This window comes from Crinia signifera, chromosome 1 (assembly GCF_055691185.1).
Source record: "Crinia signifera chromosome 1, ASM5569118v1, whole genome shotgun sequence".
Lineage (NCBI taxonomy): Eukaryota > Metazoa > Chordata > Amphibia > Anura > Myobatrachidae > Crinia > Crinia signifera.
In genome coordinates, this window is record NC_139217.1 from 89,937,762 (window position 1) to 89,960,646 (window position 22,885).

At 41.7% G+C, this 22,885-nt stretch overlaps 1 protein-coding gene across 1 annotated transcript in view; it reads right to left on the minus strand.

Moving 5' to 3' along the window:
* Window positions 1-22,885, minus strand: part of TUSC3 (tumor suppressor candidate 3) — a 236,664-nt gene that overhangs the window by 55,850 nt on the left and 157,929 nt on the right. The window contains exon 6 of the mRNA XM_083169925.1: window positions 7,311-7,400. Coding sequence (XP_083026051.1) covers window positions 7,311-7,400 — 90 coding nt within the window. The remainder of the gene's footprint in view (window positions 1-7,310; window positions 7,401-22,885) is intronic.

Genomic DNA, 22,885 nt, shown 5'->3' on the forward strand with positions numbered 1-22,885 from the left:
GTTTTCTGTAATAAACACATTTCTTTGCTATTGCAAAAGGTTGATTTTTCGTATCTGCGATTAAGGGCCTTATTCTGGTCCGTTTGCAGCTAGTCTGTGTTCGCACAGGGAAATGGGCATGTGTATACGCAGGGTGCATGCACCCACAGCAAACATTCTGTTAGCTGGGTTCACGCACCCAACATAGCAGAAGGGGGACTGAGAGGGGTGTGGGGCGCTGGGCAGCCCCATTACCATATGGGAACACCCAGCTCATCCTATGTATGAGATTAAGACCTTAGTGGACAATGTCATTGACAATGCTGTATTGCATCGTTGGATCGATGATAAGGTTGCTCTATACCTAAAGGTTGACAACCCCATATGTGCCATTATGTAAACTCTTCCTAAGGTACATACTGTAAGTCCCTTGAGGCACCACCAGGTGGGCCCGTAATCTCGGCCATGGGCTCAATTCTGCAACCATTGGCGGTCTTTGTAGTTAGCTTTCTACAGGCTATTGTATGTCAATTATCAAGCTTCTTGTATGATAACACTGATTTTTTGACACAAATTGACATCATTGGTGACATTCCAGATGGAGTCTGGTTGGCCTCTATGGATGTCAATTCCTTGTATACCGTGATCCCTCATGAGGATGGTATTGAAGCTGTGCAGCTTGCTTTTCACGGTAAAGACCATGACCGTCCCCTGGTCGAGTTCTTGTTACAATTGGCCAATGTGATCCTTAACAAAAAGCATTTAAATTGTGGTAAGGATTACTATATACAAAAAACGGGGACCGCCATGGGCTTTAGCACCCGCATATGCAAGTCTTTACATGGGACAGTACAAAAAAACCACTTGATACCAGTGTTTGGTGATAAGATCTTATTCAATCGCCGCTTTATTGATGATGTATTTTTACTCTGAAGAGGTACTGAGGCAGAATATTTTGAGATGGTACAGCACCTCACCCAGTTGGACAGTCCAATTAGTTTCACATTCAATATCAACAAAAATATGATGAACTTTCTTGATGTGACGATATTTCATGAAGATAACAAACTCTGTTCAACACTCTACTGGAAAGAGACAGACTGAAATACATTACTGTATGCCACAAGTCATCACCCAGGTACGCTTAAAGAGAGTCTTCCCATCTCACAATTTTTACGTGTGTTGAGAAACAACAGCTCATTGGTCTTGGCAGAGCAACATATCTGTGAGATGAAAACTTGATTCATTCAGCGAGGATACTCACAAAAAGAAAAGTTGTACAGAGATGTCTCCTAAAGGCGAGGGCACGTTTCGAACATTCTGATATGAAATGTTGGTACTTGTTTCCTATCTGGGCGCCCAGGTTTTCTACGTACGGCACCGTAATGAAATCGGATCGCATCGCATCGTACACATACACGATATTGAACGATGCGATGCGATTCGATTTCCCATAGGAAACAATGTGAAATGGCTCAATTTAGCCAAATTATCATAGAAACAATAGTAAATGGGCCAAAAACACCCCTGAACATTGAAATGTCCCCCCAAAAGTAGTTGACGCCACCCCGCCATCAACGTGAACCCGAAGCGTGGCGAGCGCAGCGAGCCCGCGAGGGGCGGCGGTACGCGTCCTCCGACCTTTTCATGCCCTACTATCCACTAGGGCGTGGAGTGAGAATAGAATAGTGTGGCGAGCGCAGCGAGCCACCGAGCCCGAAGTGTGGCGAGCGCAGCGAGCCCCGCGAGGGGACGCGGATACCTTCACAGTTATACGCGTCCCCTCGCGGGCTTCCCAGGTGTCCATGGCGACGCGGACACCTGGGAAGCCCGCGAAGGGACGCGTTTACCTGTGAAGGTATCCGCGTCCCTTCGCGGGGCTCGCTGCGCTCGCCACGCTTCGGGCTCGGTGGCTCGCTGCGCTCGCCACACTATTCTATTCTCACTCCACGCCCTAGTGGATAGTAGGGCATGAAAAGGTCGGAGGACGCGTACCGCTGCCCCTCGCGGGCTCGCTGCGCGCGCCACGCTTCAGGTTCACGTTGATGGCGGGGTGGCTTCAACTACTTTTGGGGGGACATTTCAATGTTCAGGGGTGTTTTTGGCCCATTTACTATTGTTCCTATGATAATTTGGCTAAATTGAGCCATTTCACATTGTTTCCTATGGGAAATCGAATCGGATCGCATCGCATCGCTAAATATCGTGTATGTGTACGATGCGATGCGATCAGATTTCTCTACGGAGAATAGCATGGTGCGCAATTAACTTAGTGGGCGCCCAGATAGGAAACAAGTACCGAAATGTTCTTTTGATAACAACCGAATGATATATACTACAAGTACAATACTCAAAAATTGTCAGAAAACACTGGCAATAATAACGTCTGATCCTAAGTTACATGATATTAGTACCAAACCCCCCATGCTCTCCTATCGTAAAGGACCTAACCGTAAGCAATTGCTTATGAGCCCCATGTTACAGCCTTTGAAAGGTGTCTCGACGTGGATGTCCCAAGGGAGAAAGGGATGTTTCAGATGTCCAGATTGTGCCACATGCAGGTCTATGCTGTCAGGATCTATATTCACCCATCTGCACAGTGGTATAACGATCCGTATTCAGCATTGTCTGACCTGCACCTCTAAGTTGGTTATTTACACTTTAACTTGTCCATGTGGGCTTGTGTACGTTGGGTTGACCACAAGAAGTTTCAGGGAGCGGATGGCCAACCATCGATATTCTATCGGCCTGGCCCTTGATACTCAGAAAAGCGACAAACCGGGTGGCCCTACACTTTATGCATTAAAAGCACTCCGTATCTAGTTTAAAATGCATGTTGATAGATCACATACCACAACCACCCAGAGGAGGAGACAGAGAACGATTACTGCGACAACAAGAGGCAAAATGGATTGCTGAACTTGGCACCATTACCTCCAAGTGGTTAAATGAATACAACTCATTGAATGCTTTTCTATAAATTATCTCCCTTTGAGACGGTCCAATTGGTTTAGTAGAATCGATATGGTGAACTGTGTTCCCCCTATATTTTGAGAAATGAGAATACATTTTCTCAATAATTTCCATAGGGAAACACATGGATCAGTCGATATATTGTTTTTAATGGTGTGTATATGTTTTCCTTTTTTGTTTTCTTTTTTATGTAATAAAAAAGTATTTTTGATGAAAATATTCGGTCTATGGGCAGGGTAGATAGTGTCATATGGTCATACAACAATGAATAGAATATTAATGAAAAGATTATGTTTTTTAAAAAATTAGTTAATTCCTATATTCCAATCTATTAGATCAGTTCATTATAGTAGCTATTTTTGCCAAGTTTCCTAATCTTTGATTGCAGATATGAACGCTGTCTGATTAAACAGGTCCTAATATTGTTTTTTTCTTTTTCTCTCATTAAACAGTTTACTAGATTGATATACACTACCAAATTCTTGATCTTTCATGCCCCGCATATCCTAGTATGGCCGTGCGTTCCAATGTGATGGAATGCACAAGATTTCCAGATTGAGCCAGACTGTGATTGACTGTGACTGTGACTGTGACCGCAGCAGCAAATATCGGCACTTGCTGACTTCCGGTCATGGCTGTGCATTCCAGCGCTCTGAATGCCACTTCCGGTCACGGCATTCGGCGTGTATGATAATCCTTTTTTTGAACTGTACAGCGTTTTTTCAGTAGTGCCCTTTGATAGTTGGACTTGGTGCACCATACTGTTTATTGCTATATAGGTGTTAAAGTGTGTATATTGACAATAATCAGGTATTTAGGGTTCTGATGATCTGATTGGTAGATCATCAGCCCATGTGACCTATATGCCTGCCTATATATACCCTGCCTAGAGACCATTTGAGCTGATGTGGCTGTAGTGGAAGGATCATTCTGTATTCTGAGCTGATGTTTTGACAAAGATCCAGGTGCTTTGAGCGGGCTTAGCTAGTATAATATATAATATCAGAAGTCGCGGTGTATATACAACACCAGACTCTTGTTTCAAACAAAGGTATATCATGGGAAATTTGCAATTAATAATAGTAAAAGTTATATTTTCATATCTAATTAGATGTTCTGACACCACACTGCAAGCAACAAATTGCATTTAATGAACCCAAGATAAAGAATATCATGACAGCCCAAACCAAGCAGCGAAAATCAATTACTAAGAATAAAGTGATCTGCTTTTACTGTGATTGCAGATATTCCTAGTGGATTTGTCTAAGTTTGGCAGTGATCACATGTGGGAAAACTTAAAACAGGTAGTACTATGTATAATTTCTTTAATGTACCATTCAGAGATAAAAGTGTTTAAACCAATGGAAATGCTTCATTTCAGTACAATAGCTATAAAATTTTAATTGGTAACATTCTAAAACCAGCTATTATTGAACTACATGCCCAATGAGCCACTGGTCCTGAGAGACTGGCATTGCTCCATCCTGACTTACTGGAGACTGGGAACAGAACTTTTGGTTGTACATTTCCTGGGAAACACTTGAAAGGATGAGGGATATTGCCTCACTATATTTTCATGAGAAACTCTATTAACTTAAACTTGATCTACAGTACCGCAGGGTCAATGACTGTAACTGTCTTTGAGAAGAAAGCCTAGGGAATAGGGAACATCATGCACTGCTTTCTGATGTAATGTTTAGGAACGTTTCATTTCTACATATTGTAATATTGGCTACATTTAAGTTTACATTTATCAATTAGCTATGGTAATTTACTGCGTGCTACTGCAATTGATCCCCGGGACTGTTAGTCCCAAAGTCAGCCTGCAGCACTGCACTCATCATGAAAAAATGTTAACGCACAATTTTTTTTTTAAATCCCTGATAACTAGAGGATTAATGGGAGCTGCAACCCTGTTATCGCATAGACCTGTGAACTTTTTACTGCTTCTCTGCATTAACTTCCATTAACAGGTTACGTTAATGTTGAATAAAAATGGGCTTTGGCCGGTTTTGCCTTTTTTTATCATTCAGAAAGAGGCATGTTTAAAATTGCTTTATCATCATGAGATACGACCACATTTAGATGCGCTATACTGTCTCCAACAAATAGATTAAACTTTACTTTTTGCACAGCAAAGCTAAACTTGCTCTCACCAGAGGCAAATACCCATCACATCCTTCCCTCCAAGACCCCATCCCCTATCCAAGTCAAGAGTAGTTGCCCTCAATCTAAATGACTACTGACCGCATGAGTGACTGCCATATACTACAGAAAGCATTAGTGTGCCCATATGCTACAGACAGCAATAGTGACTGCTATATAATATCATATAATACAGACAGCATTAATGGCCATCATTTACTACATACAGCATCAGTGCCCCCATACACTACAGACAGCATTAGTGACCGCCATATACCACAAACAGCATTAGTGGCGGCCACCATATACTACAGACTACATTAGTGTGCCCATATGCTACAGACAGCAATAGTGACTGCTATATAATATCATATAATACAGACAGCATTAATGGCCATCATTTACTACATACAGCATCAGTGCCTTCATACACTACAGACAGCTTTAGTGACCGCCACATACCACAAACAGCATTAGTGGCCACCATATACTACATCCTGCATTAGTGTGCCCATATGCTACAGGCAGCAACAGTGACTGCCATATAATACCATTTAATACAGACAACATTAATGGCCATCATATAGTACATACAGCATTAGAGACAGACATGTACTACAGACAGCTTTAGTGACTGCCATATATTACAGACAGCATTAGTGACCGACATATACTGCAGACAGCATTAGTGACTGCCATATACCACAGACCAAATTAGTGACAGCCATATACTATAGACAGCATTAGTGATTGACATATACTATAGACAGCTTTAGTGACCGCCATATACTACAGACTGATTTAGTGAACACCAGATTAACCATATACACCAATAGTGTGTACTACATATACACAGTATTAAACTCCTAATTACAGCTCTGAGTCTCATACAAAAACAGCTGTCACTATAAATATAGTAAGATAATAATACTGTATACAGTATCTCCATAATCTGCTTCATACACTCTAACCAGAGGTTGATCTCGATGGACGCACATCCTTTATTCAGCCTTAACTACTATGTAACTATGCACATTCTGAAAGCAAAAGCAACTATTGTGTGAGCTCATGCTCAGTACATTTGTTTAATGTAAAGAATGGTATACATAAATAAATAATTTGCTTTTTCAAGCAGTGATGCAGACTGGCAACCAATGTTACCTTGCACATTCAGTAAATCTATGAGACATGTTTCTGACAGGACTAATCATTGTTTCGAGGTCGGTAAGGACAGGATAAATTAATAATTCACTTTGGATGCTCAAAAGAAGAAATCATTTTACTAGGGTGCTTCAGGGGACGGTGCATAGAGATGCATAATGTTGACAGTAGAGGAACGGGGGAGTGGAGAGAGTGAATATATTAGGCCCAAACATTTCTAAACAAAGGGGGACTTGACAGAATCCCAGTCTTGGCTACAGTATCACAAACATTATAACCTAATATATACTGTAGTAATATGTAAAACAAAGTGTTTATTTTGCAGCAACAGTTCCATTATCTACTGTATTTGTGACCAAGCCATTTCAGTGTGGCTGTACATTCTATGCAGCACAGGTACCAAGAATTGGACACTTAAGGGGGTATTCAATCCGGTGTTATGACTGTTGGGCTGGCCTGAGAGTTGGGCTGGCCTGAGCTCCCATTCTCGGCCGGCTCAACGTCAGCTCAGAAGGCGGGATTCAATGTCCCACCTGCTGAGCGCCAAATGGGGGCATGGGGAGATACGACTGTAAATCGCTGAGCTGCGGGCCGGGAGCTCGAAAATTTGCGGCTTGTAAAGTCGGGCCTGTTCTGCCGAGATTCCTGTTGAATGCTGTCGGGGAAGACAGCATTGAATAGGGCCCCAACACTATTTCCCCCATCCAGGGGTGCGGCACTCTGGCATTGTACCTTACACTGGGCATGTGCATGCCCCCATTAGATTTGCCTACACCTAGTAGCCTTGCATTGCTAGGCCACATTCCTGCAACGATAGGAACTGTATTTGCATTTACCATTATATAACTTGTAGCCGTCTATACCATATAAAATCATTACGGCAAGTAGACAATTTTTTACATTTCTATTATTTATCAAATGTTTTAAGTACTGTAAGAAATATAGTTTATACTATAGGGATATTATATGGAAGAGAGACTGTAAACAAACACATGTCTACAGTCTTACAAAGGATTAATTAATACAAATGACTAATAAATACATATACCCACCACTTGGCCATTCTGGGGATTTTTATGAGCATACGGGGGTCCACGGATATGATTCCACATTTGTCCCGATGTCATGGCAAACACGACACACTAAAATGAAGAGAAAGATATGGTCATTAATGTTATTTACTATACTAGGAATCAAGTTAGTGTACAGTAGTATCACATGCTGTATAGTCAAATAATGGGCCGGTAATGTGCAGACAGAAACTGGGGGTTGAACACTACCCTTTTCCCATGTGTTTGGAATCATGTTCATCTTGCACAGCATACAGTATTGAGAAAGCTCATGTGAAACGTACGTCTTGGACGCAGGTTCCCACTGTGCACGAGCGGGTGCCTGCTATACCACAGCAGCCCTATCAACCGCACTTGAGCTGACTTTGCATTACAGCTCTACTACCTCAACCTGAGTCTTTCCCCACGTGCTGAGGTCCCGGTCCGTGAGTTTGCAGCCCCATTCCCTTTCCAGGTCATCTGGTTAGCAGTAGTGGTTCTATGGAGTCCACATGTCTACGTGGTCCCGGACAACAGACACAACACTAACACTGGCCGTATATCTTATCCCCTTTATGCTGGCGGATTGGTGGTAATCATATAGTGCATTTGACATGGGGAACCGGCAGCATTAATTTCTTTATCTCTGTTTGGCCAACTAATTTGTTTATACATTAATAAACAGCCCATTAGCAGGCAGTTTCATATTATCTATATCTTGCTCTACACCTAAGTGGCACACGGTTATGTTTATATGTGTTTCTTTACCTGCAATGTCACTTGACAACAGGGTTTCACTACAAGTATTTCAGGGGCCATTTGTTGGAGAATCTATTGCTTCTTTCCATACCTCACCACCCATGTGTAATCGCTCACCCACTGTTCACTACCGATAGGTTTACCCTAAATTAATCTTTTTATTTCCAGGTTCACTCATTCCTGTTTTCCCTTCACTTTGACGATGCACTGTTTTACACCAGAGCCAAGTAGGTCACCCATAGCAAAAGCAGAAACCTGCTTTTCTATAATTCCGCATACTTGTGACACTCTCGGAGTCCGCTCCACTACGCATTCACTGACCTTGGTCACATGCGTAGGCAGCAGCCACCCCTTGAGTATATCCATTTCAAGTATTTCCTCTGCTTACTATTTCTGTCCTGCCTGCACCATAACACTCTCACATGGGAGCTCCAAATGTAGCACATATGATTCTAAATGGCTGCAACTGATATCGTCTACCCATGAGTGTATTCATTTGTGGTTTGTCTTATTAATATCATTTATGTATATATTTACAAAGGATATGTATCATGCAACATCCATTCTTGTGATTAATTCAATTAGTAATTGATGGTTTCATTAATACCCATTAATATAATAAAAGTCTTGTGTGTTATGGTTTAGCTGCATTCTGTCTACCAAGAAAAAACAATTTAATTCTGACACAGTTATACACTATGCACCACAATATTGTTATACACTATGTAACTCTTTTCAGTATTCATTTGATAACACAGAATTGTTATGTTACCGGTTGACCGGAAGTGATTACAATGTGGCAGCTTGTGGTATTTTATCTATACTCATGACAGGAGAACTTAGCAACTATTATGGTGTGTACACACGTTAGATGTGCCTTAAGATCCTATCCACGATCTGATCAGATAGGATCGAGGATAGGATCTTAAGGCACATCCGATTTGCATCCTATCTTGACTATATAGTGCAGATCTGCACTATATAGACAAGGCAGCCAAGACTTTCTGGCTTCCGATACGTGAACGCGCATCGGGATCGGATCGGGATCGCAAGGGTTAAAACCCTTGCGATCTGCATCCGATGTTGATCCGATGCCGATCCGATGTTGACTATATCGTCAACATCGGAAAGGAAATCGGACCGTGTGTACACAGCATTATAGTATTATATCTCTCCTGCCGTGCAGAGTATTTGGAAAGCCTAATATCTCACTACTTTCACATTAGTTATTGAATATCGCTTATTCCAACTGTTTACAATTATTGATTTATTTGGGATTTGATTGTTTTTTTTTGTTTGTCTTTTTCATGTTGTTTGTCTGTATTTAAGGTCCAATTTATTTGGACCAATATTAATCTAATTCAAGTTATGTTAGGATCCCGATGCTAGTCTTCAGACCAGTGTCAGGATTCCAACGTCGGGATTCTGACCGTTATGATGCTAAATGGATCCCGTACATCTTGTTTATCTTGCATAACATATAGTACATGCATTTGTATAATCACTTGCTGGGCAGTGGCTTAGTGGGAAAACATTAAACTTTTCTTTTACACATCTTTTCACTTTATATTTGCAGTGTTGGATTTCATATTTATATATATTTAATAAGTTATTTGTTACATACTGTAGTTACAAAGTTACATAGTAGTTAAGGCTGAATAAAGACTTGCGTCCATCTGGTTCAACCTCGGTTTTAGTGGGTATAATCTATTATCTTATCCCATAGTTATACTTAGTGTTTTCTGATGTCCTTAAAGACAGATTATGATTATTGTTAGTACCCCTGGAGGTTTTTAACCAATAGATGTTTGTGCAATCTTATCTTAAATGTATTTATAGTGTCTGCCAACACCACCTCTCCCAGAAGAGAGTCTTCTTTCCGCCAATCTAAACTCATGCCCACGTGTCCCGGAGTCCTTCATTACAGTAAACGGATATCCCCCCTTAAGCGTCTCTTCTCTAGTGTCAATTTGTTCAATCTGCCCTCATAGCTTAAATTCTCCATTCCCTTTATTAGCTTTGTTGCTCTTTTCTGGATTTTTTCCAGTTCTATAATGTCCTTTTTATAGTGCAAGGCCCAGAATTGTACTCCATATTCCAGATGCGGTCTAACTAATGCTTTGTACAATGGCATAATTATTTTCGAGTTCCTAGTTTACATACCCCATTTTATACAGGCTAGTATCCTGTTGGCCTTATTAGTTATGTGACATCGATTGCTGCACCCCAGTTTGCTATCAATTATGATCCCAGGTCTTTTTCAGTTTCTGAGTTACCTAATGCCTCCCCGCTTAGGTTATTTGGAAGCCTTGGATTTATTTGTAGCATTTTTTCCTGGGGATATGAGGAGATTGATGGATAATTATATTGCCTGGTCAAAATGGTGTATGGTTCTTCATTCTAGATTGCTGTGCTATTACACACATTACTGCTTCTACCTATAGGGTTTGTGACGTGTACCATGTATTAATAACATGCTGTTGTTCTTTATCCTTAATGTTCCCATTATTGCTGACGCATAAGCACAAGATAGACTTTCTCTGACTAAATGACCCTTGTGTGCTGCCAGTTCAGTTATATGCATCGTGTGCAGTCTAATCAGCTATTCAAGTGCTGTTAAATCATATGACAAACATAGCTGGTGCAGTAACATTGCATGCCTTACAGCGACGAGGGGATTTACTCAGCTCAATGCCTCATTCAATTTAGCACATGTTCAAACAGGACAACCAACCAGAGTCACTTTTAATCTGGCTATGGCAAGACAATGATTTCTAAAGCAAATTCAGGCATTGCGCCAAGTTTTCATAATTGTTACGGACAATTAAAATGCATTAAATAATTAGCGAATCAGATTGATGCAGCAGTTTGCAAATATATTTTGATTACATTAAGGAATTCAAGTATAATACTTATGAAAGGCTTATGGGGCTCATTCTGATTGTGTGTGTGTGTGTGTGTGTGGTAAGCTGCCATGAGTCCATGTGATGCCGCCCCGCCTAATATCCGTCCCTCTTGCCGTCATATGCCCTCGCACCCATGCGAGGGGATGTGTTAGGACAAATCAATCAATAGTAGGCGACCATCAAATTATTTCTCCTGCCTTTGCAAATATAAGTCAGTCTTAACTTACATAATAGCGGATACTGGGAGGAGAACAGGGCAGGCGGCTGACGTCATGTGAGCAACTCGCCGTGACCGTTTGCACATCCTCAGAAGTGCGCATGCGCAAAACCCGACCATCGTGACAGGGGCCGAATTTGGTTTACTACGTGTGAACCACAATCGGCGCCTATGTGTGTAGTGTAACAACAAACACTATATATATATATATATATATATATATATATATATATATATATATATTAGGGCGGAGTGAAAAAACTGAAATTGAGAAATTCAAAATCGGCTAGTGTGGAAAAGTTGTGACTTGACTTGAATAAGAAATGTGCAAAAGCATTTTGATCTGAGTCAACATCTTCTGTTCTGGCAAGAAGCCTGAAGTTTCACTTTTTTGGTGAAAATGACGAAAACTATGAAGATGCTCCGATCTAGTTAAAATTATGTCAGGATGTCTTAGAGTGGTTCATTAATATACTTTAGCATAGTAAAAGAGAGTACGAGATTGTCCTAGTACAAAGTGACTGACTTTGGTGGGAGAAAAAATCCATAATAATTGACCCATTTTCATGGTCACAATTGTGAATATTGTGTGTTTTCTCCTGAACGTGTTTATAATAGAAGAAGCACAAATACTCTAAATGGAATTTCGGTGACACTGTGTGAAATATAACACTGCATAATAGCCCTTAATCAGACCTGATCCCAGTACAAATTTGTTCTCAAAATGGGCAAAACAAATGCTGCATTGCAGGTGGGGCAGATTTAACGTGCTGAGAGAGTTAAATTTGGGTGGGGTGTGTTGAAACTGAAATCTAAATTACAGTGTAAAAATAATGCAGCAGTTATTTACCTTGCACAGAAACAAAATAACTCACACAAATCTAAAGGTGGCCATACATCTACAGATCGATTGTCAGATTGGGCCGGTTGGAACAAACAGCTGGTAATATCTGAATGACAGTTTTTCATCATTTCAAAGCAAATGGTCAACTGTCATTTGCTCTCATCTTTTACCAGGATTTTGTTCCTACCAGACAGATCGGACAATAAATCTGTAGATGTATGGCCACCTTAAATCTCTCTGCACATGTTACATCTGCCCCACCTGCAGTCCAGCATTTTTTTGCCCATTTTGAGAACAAATTTGTACTGCGATCAGGTCTGATTAAGGGCCACTATGCAGTGTTATATTTCACACAGTGTCACTGAAATACATGAAATTGGATTTATGCTCTTTGCAGTGCATATACAAAGATAGACAATCCTGTGTACATAAATAAGACATAACTGTTGCAGTCTGTTATTGAAAAACAGTAACTGTTACAATAAGTATTACAAGTAAGTGTAAACTGTCTAATGTATCATTTTACATATCACTTCTGTTTATTGACAGAAAAACAGTGTTGCATCCCCTATGCTGGGAACATGAATGGTCTGCATTACAGCATATAGTTATGCCAAAGATAAGCCAATATATTAACTGTTAAATACGTTGAAGTGTATTATGATGTAATAAATTGTAAGCTTGCAGCAGGGCCCTCTAACCCCTAAGTCTGTCTGTCATTACCCAGTTTGTTTTATCACTGTCTACTATTGTAAAGCGCAACGGAATCTGCTGAGCTATATAAGAAACTGTAAATAAATAAATAAACAAATACATCTAATGTTTAGGGGGGAAAAAACAAGAACATTGATTCAAAAAATAACAGGTTAATCATTCTATGAGTGGTGTCCAGCAGTACATATATGCCAATCACTGTGTTCATTTCTAGGCAGCAGGGCCATCTTATCAGCAGTGTGGGCACCTGGGCAAAGCAATGCACTGGGGCCCTTACCCATTCTCCCCTCCTAGGGGTGGGGGGTGGTATCAGCAGCAGCTTTGATGTCCCACGGGTGGCAGGGGGTGCTCTATCTTCCATTCAACATGTAGGACCTGGAGCAGTAACTTCTGCTATTTACTTCTTTACTGCACAGGTGGTGGGAGGGTGAACACTAACGTGTGGAAGGGGGCACTTGTAAATGACTTCCAGGGAGGTAGGGGGTGTTTTATACACAGGGGATAATGGAGTGGGCTTAATATTCGTCATTTTCCGATGGAAGGGCAGCTTGTTTGACTGCAGATATCGCCATTATCTGGAAATAGATTTCTTAGCCTAGTATAAAAACCTAGAGTCCCAACTTTCAGGAGGTGCTGGGAACTTGGGTATCAGAGATCAGGAGCCAGAGCAATCCATTGACAAAAATATAAAACTACACCAGACGTTTGGAGCTGGAGCAGGGACTGGCTAATTGAAGGCTGATATCTCTGGTTCTGGGCATGATAGAGACAAGCCGCTAGTGTCAGAGAGAACCTGAGAAATATGACTGGAAATTGTATTTAACAGGTCGGATGTGGACTGCTGCTTTGAAGTTGGATATCTGCAGTTCCCCAGGGCCGATTTTCAAAATTCTGGTATCCCTGGAAAAAGGGGATCCTCAGCTATCAACATAGAGCCCTTATACGCCTGGGGCCCCTGGGCAAGTGCCCATTAAGCCCATACAAAAAGACGGCCCTGCTAGGCAGGATTGATCAGCAATACTTATTACAGCATAATGCACTTTAATGTATTTAACTGTTAATATATTGGCTTATCTTTGGCATAATGATATGCTGTAATGCAGCTGCAGGTGGGGCAGATGTAACATGTGCAGAGGGAGTTAATGTGGCCATACATCTACAGATTTATTGTCCGATCTGTCTGTTTGGAACAAAATACTGGTAATGGATGAGAGCACTTTGCTTTGAAATGCTGAAAAACTGCCAAAAACTGTCATTCAGATATTATCAGGTATTTGTTCCAACCAGCCAGATCTGACAATCGATCTGTAGATGTATGGCCACCTTTAGATTTGTGTTGAGTTATTTTGTTTCTGTGCAGGGTAAATACCTGCTGCATTATTTTTACACTGCAATTTAGATTTCAGTTTCAACACACCCCACCCAAATTTAACTCTCTCAGCACGTTACATCTGCCCCACCTGCAATGCAGCATTTGTTTTGCCCAATTTGAGAACAAATTTGTACTGCGATCAGGTCTGATTAACCCCTTCCCGACATTTGACGTACATGTACGTCATGGCCGGGATGTACTTCCCGACACATGACGTACATGTACGTCATGACTTCAAAGTGCCACCGCGTCTACAGACGCGGTGACAGAGGGACGATGTCTGCTGTCCCTGACAGCAGACATCCTCCCTCATTGCCCAGGGGGGGCAGCGATGCCCCCCGTCATGGGCGATCGCTGCGATTGGCTGTTCAAACGTGAACAGCCAAAAACAGCGTTTTAATGTGTGATGTGTAAAATTTAGACTCTGCTGCCCCCTAGTGTCCAAAAAAATTAAAGGAGCTTGAAATAATGATTTAAAAATAAAGTTTAGATATGGTCTATGTTAGTTATTAACTATTTTGAGTGGTATGATTATTTGTCTCACAAACAGAAAATTTTACATTTTGCAAATAGCAAAATGTTCCATTTTTTTACGACATTTTGGTATTTTTCACAAAAAAAAAAAACTGTATCGACCAAAATTTACCACTAATTTAAAGTACAATGTGTCACGGGAAAACAATCTCAAAATCACTGGGATAAGTAAAAGCAAAAAAAAGTTATCCCCACTTAAGTGATACATGTCAGATTTGAAAAAAAAGGCCTCTGTCAGGAAGGCAAAAACATGCTGCGTCGGGAAGGGGTTAAGGGCCATTATGCAGTGTTATATTTCACACAGTGTCACTGAAATTCCATTTAGAGTATTTGTGCTTCTTCTATTATAAACACGTTCAGGAGAAAACACACAATATTCACAATTGTGACCATGAAAATGGGTCAATTATTAGGGATTTTTTCTCCCGCCAGTCAGTCACTTTGCACTAGGACAAGCTCGTACTGTTTTTTACTATGCTAAAGTATATTTATGAACCACTCTAAGACATCCTGACATAATTATAACTAGATTGGAGCATCTTCATAGGTTTCGTCATTTTCACCAAAAAAAGTGAAACTTTAGGCCTCTTGCCAGAACAGAAGATGTTGACTCAGATCAAAATGCTTTTGCACGTTTCTTATTCAGGTCAAGTCACAACTTTCCCACACTAGCCGATTTTGAATTTCTCAATTTCAGTTTTTTCACTCCGCCCTAATATATATATATATATATATATATAATGAAAGCAGAAGGTGAGGCGTCACTCCAGGGCTTAGTAGAAATAAACTTTATTGTGTCACACACACACACACACACACACACTATGTTATCTGCATAGACCAGTGGCGGATCCAGAGCTGGGGCTACAGCACAGTTCAAAATTCAAGTAGGGGAGTCACACGAACTTCCACTAACTGCCATTCCAAACTGACTCACTGGCAGTTGGGGTTTCTCCCCTATTTGAGTTTTGAACTGTGCTGCAGCCCCACCTCTGGAGCAGCTACTAGTATAGACCCCATTATGGTGTGGGGGATCAGAATCAGAGATGAAATCTCCTCCTAAAATATAACAAAAAAAAAACACATTGGAGGTTAGGGTGCAGGGGATAAAGGATTAAAAAGGGAGATTATTAAATAGTTACAGAACATTTGCCCAATTTTGAAGTACAGTACACAAGTTTCGGAGTATTCCCCCTAAGTTTTTCATTGAGAATCACACAACTGACTGGGTATAGGGTATACAGTCCGTGGCATATGTTGAATGATTTTCACACGCATTTTCATAGAAGTCTTTCCTTTCTTTGATTAATTAGGCTTGTACAGATGTAGCAAGTGTGAAATTGTTTTCTAATGGCAGGTGATTTAGTTATTCTGCCACTTTAAGGAAACATTGTATTGTGCAACGTCTGTATCCTAACTCAGTAATGAAATTGTCTGCAACAAAACAGCATTTTGAGCCATCAAATTAATAATATTATGTTCAAAAATACAATAATACATATAACAAGAATAAGAATTATCTTAATACATAGCATCAGTAATTAATGAGGCTATAATCTAATCATGGCCATTTCTGAAGAATTGACCACAAAATTATTGTAAAAAATATGCCCCTTTGAGAGAAATGTACTAGACGATGGGAATGTACTGAAAGTAGCAGATGCACTCTGTGTTCTGTGAATCGGATCACCGTGGTTACACTTCTAATTCAATTAGTGACCCTGCAGCCGCTGAGGTCTATGTGAAGGTAACTAAACCACGTCCAGAAAACAACATGGCTAAATAGTGAAGAACTGCAGTTGGTGGGGTGAAGTATGTTGGACCACTAAGGCAACTTAAAAGAAACTTTAAAAAACTGCGAGCACAATATGGATGAGGTCTGTCTGTCTGTATACGTCTGTCCAATGTCCTCTCTGTCCAGAATGGTCTATAACAGGTGGTTGTTCTCTCGGCAAGTACACAGCATGTTCCACTCCACCGTTCTCTCCAGAATCAGTGCATGGTCGTAGCCATGACACCTGACTACTTTCAGCCACTCAGTACACTACTTCTACTCAGCTGACTGCTACAGCCAATAGACAGACGGCTCTCCCTATGAAGGGAGCTCCCTGGACAGTCCCATACTGCCAGTACAACATTGCTTCTCCTGAAGTCACAGCTCTATGCTGAACCTCTTGATACTGTGTCAGTATCAGTATGGTTCTAGCACATTCATGTCCATGTCCAGCCTAGTCCCCTCTACAATACCCTGATTACTAATTCAGGTCCAGTCTAGTGTCCTCTCCAGTTTCAGTTATGTTACCAATTCAGTTCCAGTCTGGCCTTCTCCCAGGTTCTACTAAGGTACCATTCCAATTTTAATCTAGTCACAGATCGGGGTGTGATTATCTCTTTAGAACTAGTTCAGTCGTTATTCCAGTTTCAGTACAATAAAGTTTGTAATCACTCACTCCGAAGTCATGCCTTCAGGCTCACCTCTACCAGAGCCTCAGCACTACAGACCAAGGCATAGTCTGCAGCTCATTGCTTCATAAGCTGGATCAGGCATCCCAGCTTCCTCAGCAATCTGTCTTTGCCAGATCCAGCCATTAACACTTATCCCAGCAAGACCCAACCCTTAGGTGTGACAAATCAAATATTTACAATGATTTTTTATGTACAATTCCATAACTACCTGCATGTTTTGCTGCTGAATAGTGGGGAGACATATGAATGACCAGTGGTGGGTATGCTAGTATTCAGAATACCGACTACACCATTCAGGCGATAGGAATCCCAACAGGGGTCAGGTTCCCCTTGCCCCCTCCCCCATGCAGTATAACCCTAACCCTTACTACAAGTGCCTGACCCCTGTACCGTGCCACCTAAACATATCCCCTGAGGCACAGCCTAATCTTAAGCATCGCTTTTAATGACATAACCCTAACCCCCTGCAGCCCAACCCCACTCCTCGGCCTAATTCATGGCGGTAGTCTCCTGGCAGTAGTCAGGATGCTGGCATTGGTATTGTACTTAATGTCAATTTTGTTGGATTGTTTTTTTTTTTTTTTTTTTTTTTTTTGCCGAGACAAGAGTGGTCTCATAGAGGATTCATTTGCAAGACAAATTACAGTAAAATATCATTTGTGAGAGGGAAAAGGGAAGTGGCAGCTGCAGCTTCTAAAACATGTCTTGGTTGGTGATTGCAATCCTGTATTCAGCTACAATGATCCCGACCAGTTTAACTGCATACAGGATCCTGCAAGCCCAGGTACAATAACCTATTTCCAGGAGAGGAGAAGCTCCTGAGCACTTTGGGGGGGGGGGACGGGGGGGGGGGGGGGGGAGCTGGGCTGTGAAATCATAAAGACCCGCCCCCCATACCAACAAAATGTGATTGGAGGATGTGATGAAGGGGCGGAGCTACATTTGCGGGTCAATCACGTCTATATTCACCCAATGGCAGCATCTTTTTATATAAGCGGCTGATCTTCGACAGCGATTATGGGCGTCTCTAGATAACTTCAGGAGCCTGCAACATTAGTATATTTTGCTACAGTTTCTGTGTACAAATTGGCAGCTGCGAATGTACATCTCAGAATTGGCCCAATGTGCTGCTTCTATGTCTGTTGATAGATTTGTTGTTGTTTATACCTTATTTTTCTCTAAAGCAATTGAAAAATAAAAGTTATACTGTGTACCATAAACTAACTTATCTTGTTTTATGAACTCTAAAAATGACATTTTAAAAAAACACCATAAAATAAGAGCTTAAATCACTTTGGGTATATTATCTTGCATTTTCTTAAATGGGTTTCTTGCTTTTATACAGTATCAGTTCCAATTTTCTACCTTTCAAGTGCCTTATTCAGAGTTTATAGCACCTTTCTAATGAAATGCAATTTCATGCAGAGATTGAAGATCTTGTTAATGTTGTTGACATTTGTATAGATTACATTTGTGGTAAATAAACAAACATGAATATGCTTTACCAGCTGCTCACTAACTCATAGGAAAATACTTCCATCAACAGTAAATCAAAGCCCAGAAGCCATTTAAATACAACTTAACATAAAGGGGTGCTGCGCTCACCTTCTGAGGTGCCCACACAGCCGATGCTGACTGGGAGCACTTCTACGTGTAGTATGGACTGCAAGGAGGACAAGATAGGTGGGTAAATAATATATTTATTATTAATAAAAAACTGGTGGGTAGGAAGATGGGGGATGGGGTGACAGGCCGGGTAGCTTCCACTTGTGAGGAGTGGTGTCCGCTGTCGGCCTGGTGAAGGGCAGGGGGGCGGGGGGGCGCAGGTAAGATCAGTCTCTGGCTGCGGTGGGTGGAATGACAAATTATAAAAATGAAGAAAAACGAAAGGAAAAAACAGTCCCGGTACTGTCCACAGTAAGATGGTATGGAGATGTCACTGGAGGCTGGCGTCCCAGCAGCTCACAGTGGTGCATACAACATACCTTAATGCTGCCGCAGTGCGGGAGTGTTCAGATGCTTGTGGCCGTAGATGTTCCGGGCGTCCTGCTGGATGTGAGAGGGACACCGATGGTTGATCCACGCTGCTGTGCTGTGTGCGCCGGCGGGTGCCAGAAAGTGCAGGCTGACGCGATGTTCCACGGCGCACAGGAGCAGCGTGCGCTCTACTCGCTGAGGAGGAGACTTAGGGTGTGTAGACTTGAGATGTGGGTGGATATGTTACCAACGCGTTTCAGCCGGGGTTCGGCCTTTTTCAAGGTAATTGGTCTGTGAAACTGAGTGAAATATAAAGGGTGGTAAGCTCCTCCCCTCTCCTGTGATAGGTCGAGGGGTGTTACAGCCTTCTGTGTTCATAGAATGTGTTAGAGATGCTGATGTCGACTTCTCAGTTGAAAACCTTGCTGATGTCGACTATTCAGCCGGCTGGTCAATGTTAATGGTAAAAATTGGGTACATGTACAGAATTAAAAGTTGAATCATAGAGTTGAAAAGGAGAAAATATAAAAAATAAATATAAAAAATGTTACTGATTGATTAGAACTGAATGGAGGAGAAGGGGGTGTCAAATGCATGCCAACTTGTAGCCAGTACTGGAGGATATGCATGATTGAGTGTGGTGTCGACATAAAGTGGTGGTGTCGACTAATATACAGGTGTGTGAATCAAGGCACGTTTTCCATGGTAGGTGTTACGTTGAGTAAGGCCAGGTTATCTAATGCGTACAAAGTCAGGCTGTGGGTTTGCATAAAGGGGTGTCGTACAGAGATCAAAGATGCCCATTATGGAAGTCTATATTCAGACCCCCAGGGTGTAGGGTATTTAGAGTAAAAATCCAAAAGAGTTCTCTTCTGTTGAGAACCTCAGTGTGATCACCTCCTCTCCAATTCTGAATGGGGGATTCAATGACTGAAAAAGTGAGACCTGTGGGATTGGAACTATGAACTAGCTTGAAATGCATTGATACACTGTGTTTCTCATAACCTATTTTTATATTCCGTATATGTTCATAGATTCTTGCTTTAAATGTCCTGATTGTCCTGCCCACATATTCTAATCCGCAGGGGCATCTTAAAAGGTAGATTACCCCCTTGGACTCACAAGAAATGTGCTGTTTGAAATGAAATGTGTTGTTAATTGTCATTGATGTCCAGGTGCTATGGCATTTTGTGGTTTTTGTGGTGAGGTTCTTGCACCCTGCACATCTTCCACAGTGGAAGAAGCCCTTAGTGTCGGTGAGTCTGGTCTGTACGGTCTGTTTGGGTTTGATGTGATTTTTTACAAGTCGTTGTTTTAAGTCTGGTGCTTTTTTGAAAATCAGTGTTGGTTTGTCTGAAATGTGTTGCTGTAGTTCATGATCCTGTTTGAGTAAGTGCCAGTGTTTTTGGAGTATCTGTCGGAGTTGTTGTGAAGACTGATTGAACTGTGTGATAAATGATACAGTTTGTGGACCTAGTTTGCTGTCAGTATTAGTTTTAGTGAGTGTTTTGTCTCTGTCCAGTGTGGCTATTTCATGGTATGCATTGTTAACCAGATCCTCGTCATATTGTTTTGCTAAAAATTGTTTTTTCATGTCCCCTGCTTGTATCTCAAAGTCTTGTGTCTTGGAGCAATTGCGTTTTAAACGGCGAAATTGTCCTTTAGGTACCCCGTCCAACCAGGGTTTGTAATGACCACTGGTATACAGAATATAACTGTTCACGTCAACGTCCTTTCTAATGAGGAGAACATTTAGAAAGGACGTTGACGTGAACAGTTATATTCTGTATACCAGTGGTCATTACAAACCCTGGTTGGACGGGGTACCTAAAGGACAATTTCGCCGTTTAAAACGCAATTGCTCCAAGACACAAGACTTTGAGATACAAGCAGGGGACATGAAAAAACAATTTTTAGCAAAACAATATGACGAGGATCTGGTTAACAATGCATACCATGAAATAGCCACACTGGACAGAGACAAAACACTCACTAAAACTAATACTGACAGCAAACTAGGTCCACAAACTGTATCATTTATCACACAGTTCAATCAGTCTTCACAACAACTCCGACAGATACTCCAAAAACACTGGCACTTACTCAAACAGGATCATGAACTACAGCAACACATTTCAGACAAACCAACACTGATTTTCAAAAAAGCACCAGACTTAAAACAACGACTTGTAAAAAATCACATCAAACCCAAACAGACCGTACAGACCAGACTCACCGACACTAAGGGCTTCTTCCACTGTGGAAGATGTGCAGGGTGCAAGAACCTCACCACAAAAACCACAAAATGCCATAGCACCTGGACATCAATGACAATTAACAACACATTTCATTTCAAACAGCACATTTCTTGTGAGTCCAAGGGGGTAATCTACCTTTTAAGATGCCCCTGCGGATTAGAATATGTGGGCAGGACAATCAGGACATTTAAAGCAAGAATCTATGAACATATACGGAATATAAAAATAGGTTATGAGAAACACAGTGTATCAATGCATTTCAAGCTAGTTCATAGTTCCAATCCCACAGGTCTCACTTTTTCAGTCATTGAATCCCCCATTCAGAATTGGAGAGGAGGTGATCACACTGAGGTTCTCAACAGAAGAGAACTCTTTGGGATTTTTACTCTAAATACCCTACACCCTGGGGGTCTGAATATAGACTTCCATAATGGGCATCTTTGATCTCTGTACGACACCCCTTTATGCAAACCCACAGCCTGACTTTGTACGCATTAGATAACCTGGCCTTACTCAACGTAACACCTACCATGGAAAACGTGCCTTGATTCACACACCTGTATATTAGTCGACACCACCACTTTATGTCGACACCACACTCAATCATGCATATCCTCCAGTACTGGCTACAAGTTGGCATGCATTTGACACCCCCTTCTCCTCCATTCAGTTCTAATCAATCAGTAACATTCTTTATATTTATTTTTTATATTTTCTCCTTTTCAACTCTATGATTCAACTTTTAATTCTGTACATGTACCCAATTTTTACCATTAACATTGACCAGCCGGCTGAATAGTCGACATCAGCAAGGTTTTCAACTGAGAAGTCGACATCAGCATCTCTAACACATTCTATGAACACAGAAGGCTGTAACACCCCTCGACCTATCACAGGAGAGGGGAGGAGCTTACCACCCTTTATATTTCACTCAGTTTCACAGACCAATTACCTTGAAAAAGGCCGAACCCCGGCTGAAACGCGTTGGTAACATATCCACCCACATCTCAAGTCTACACACCCTAAGTCTCCTCCTCAGCGAGTAGAGCGCACGCTGCTCCTGTGCGCCGTGGAACATCGCGTCAGCCTGCACTTTCTGGCACCCGCCGGCGCACACAGCACAGCAGCGTGGATCAACCATCGGTGTCCCTCTCACATCCAGCAGGACGCCCGGAACATCTACGGCCACAAGCATCTGAACACTCCCGCACTGCGGCAGCATTAAGGTATGTTGTATGCACCACTGTGAGCTGCTGGGACGCCAGCCTCCAGTGACATCTCCATACCATCTTACTGTGGACAGTACCGGGACTGTTTTTTCCTTTCGTTTTTCTTCATTTTTATAATTTGTCATTCCACCCACCGCAGCCAGAGACTGATCTTACCTGCGCCCCCCCGCCCCCCTGCCCTTCACCAGGCCGACAGCGGACACCACTCCTCACAAGTGGAAGCTACCCGGCCTGTCACCCCATCCCCCATCTTCCTACCCACCAGTTTTTTATTAATAATAAATATATTATTTACCCACCTA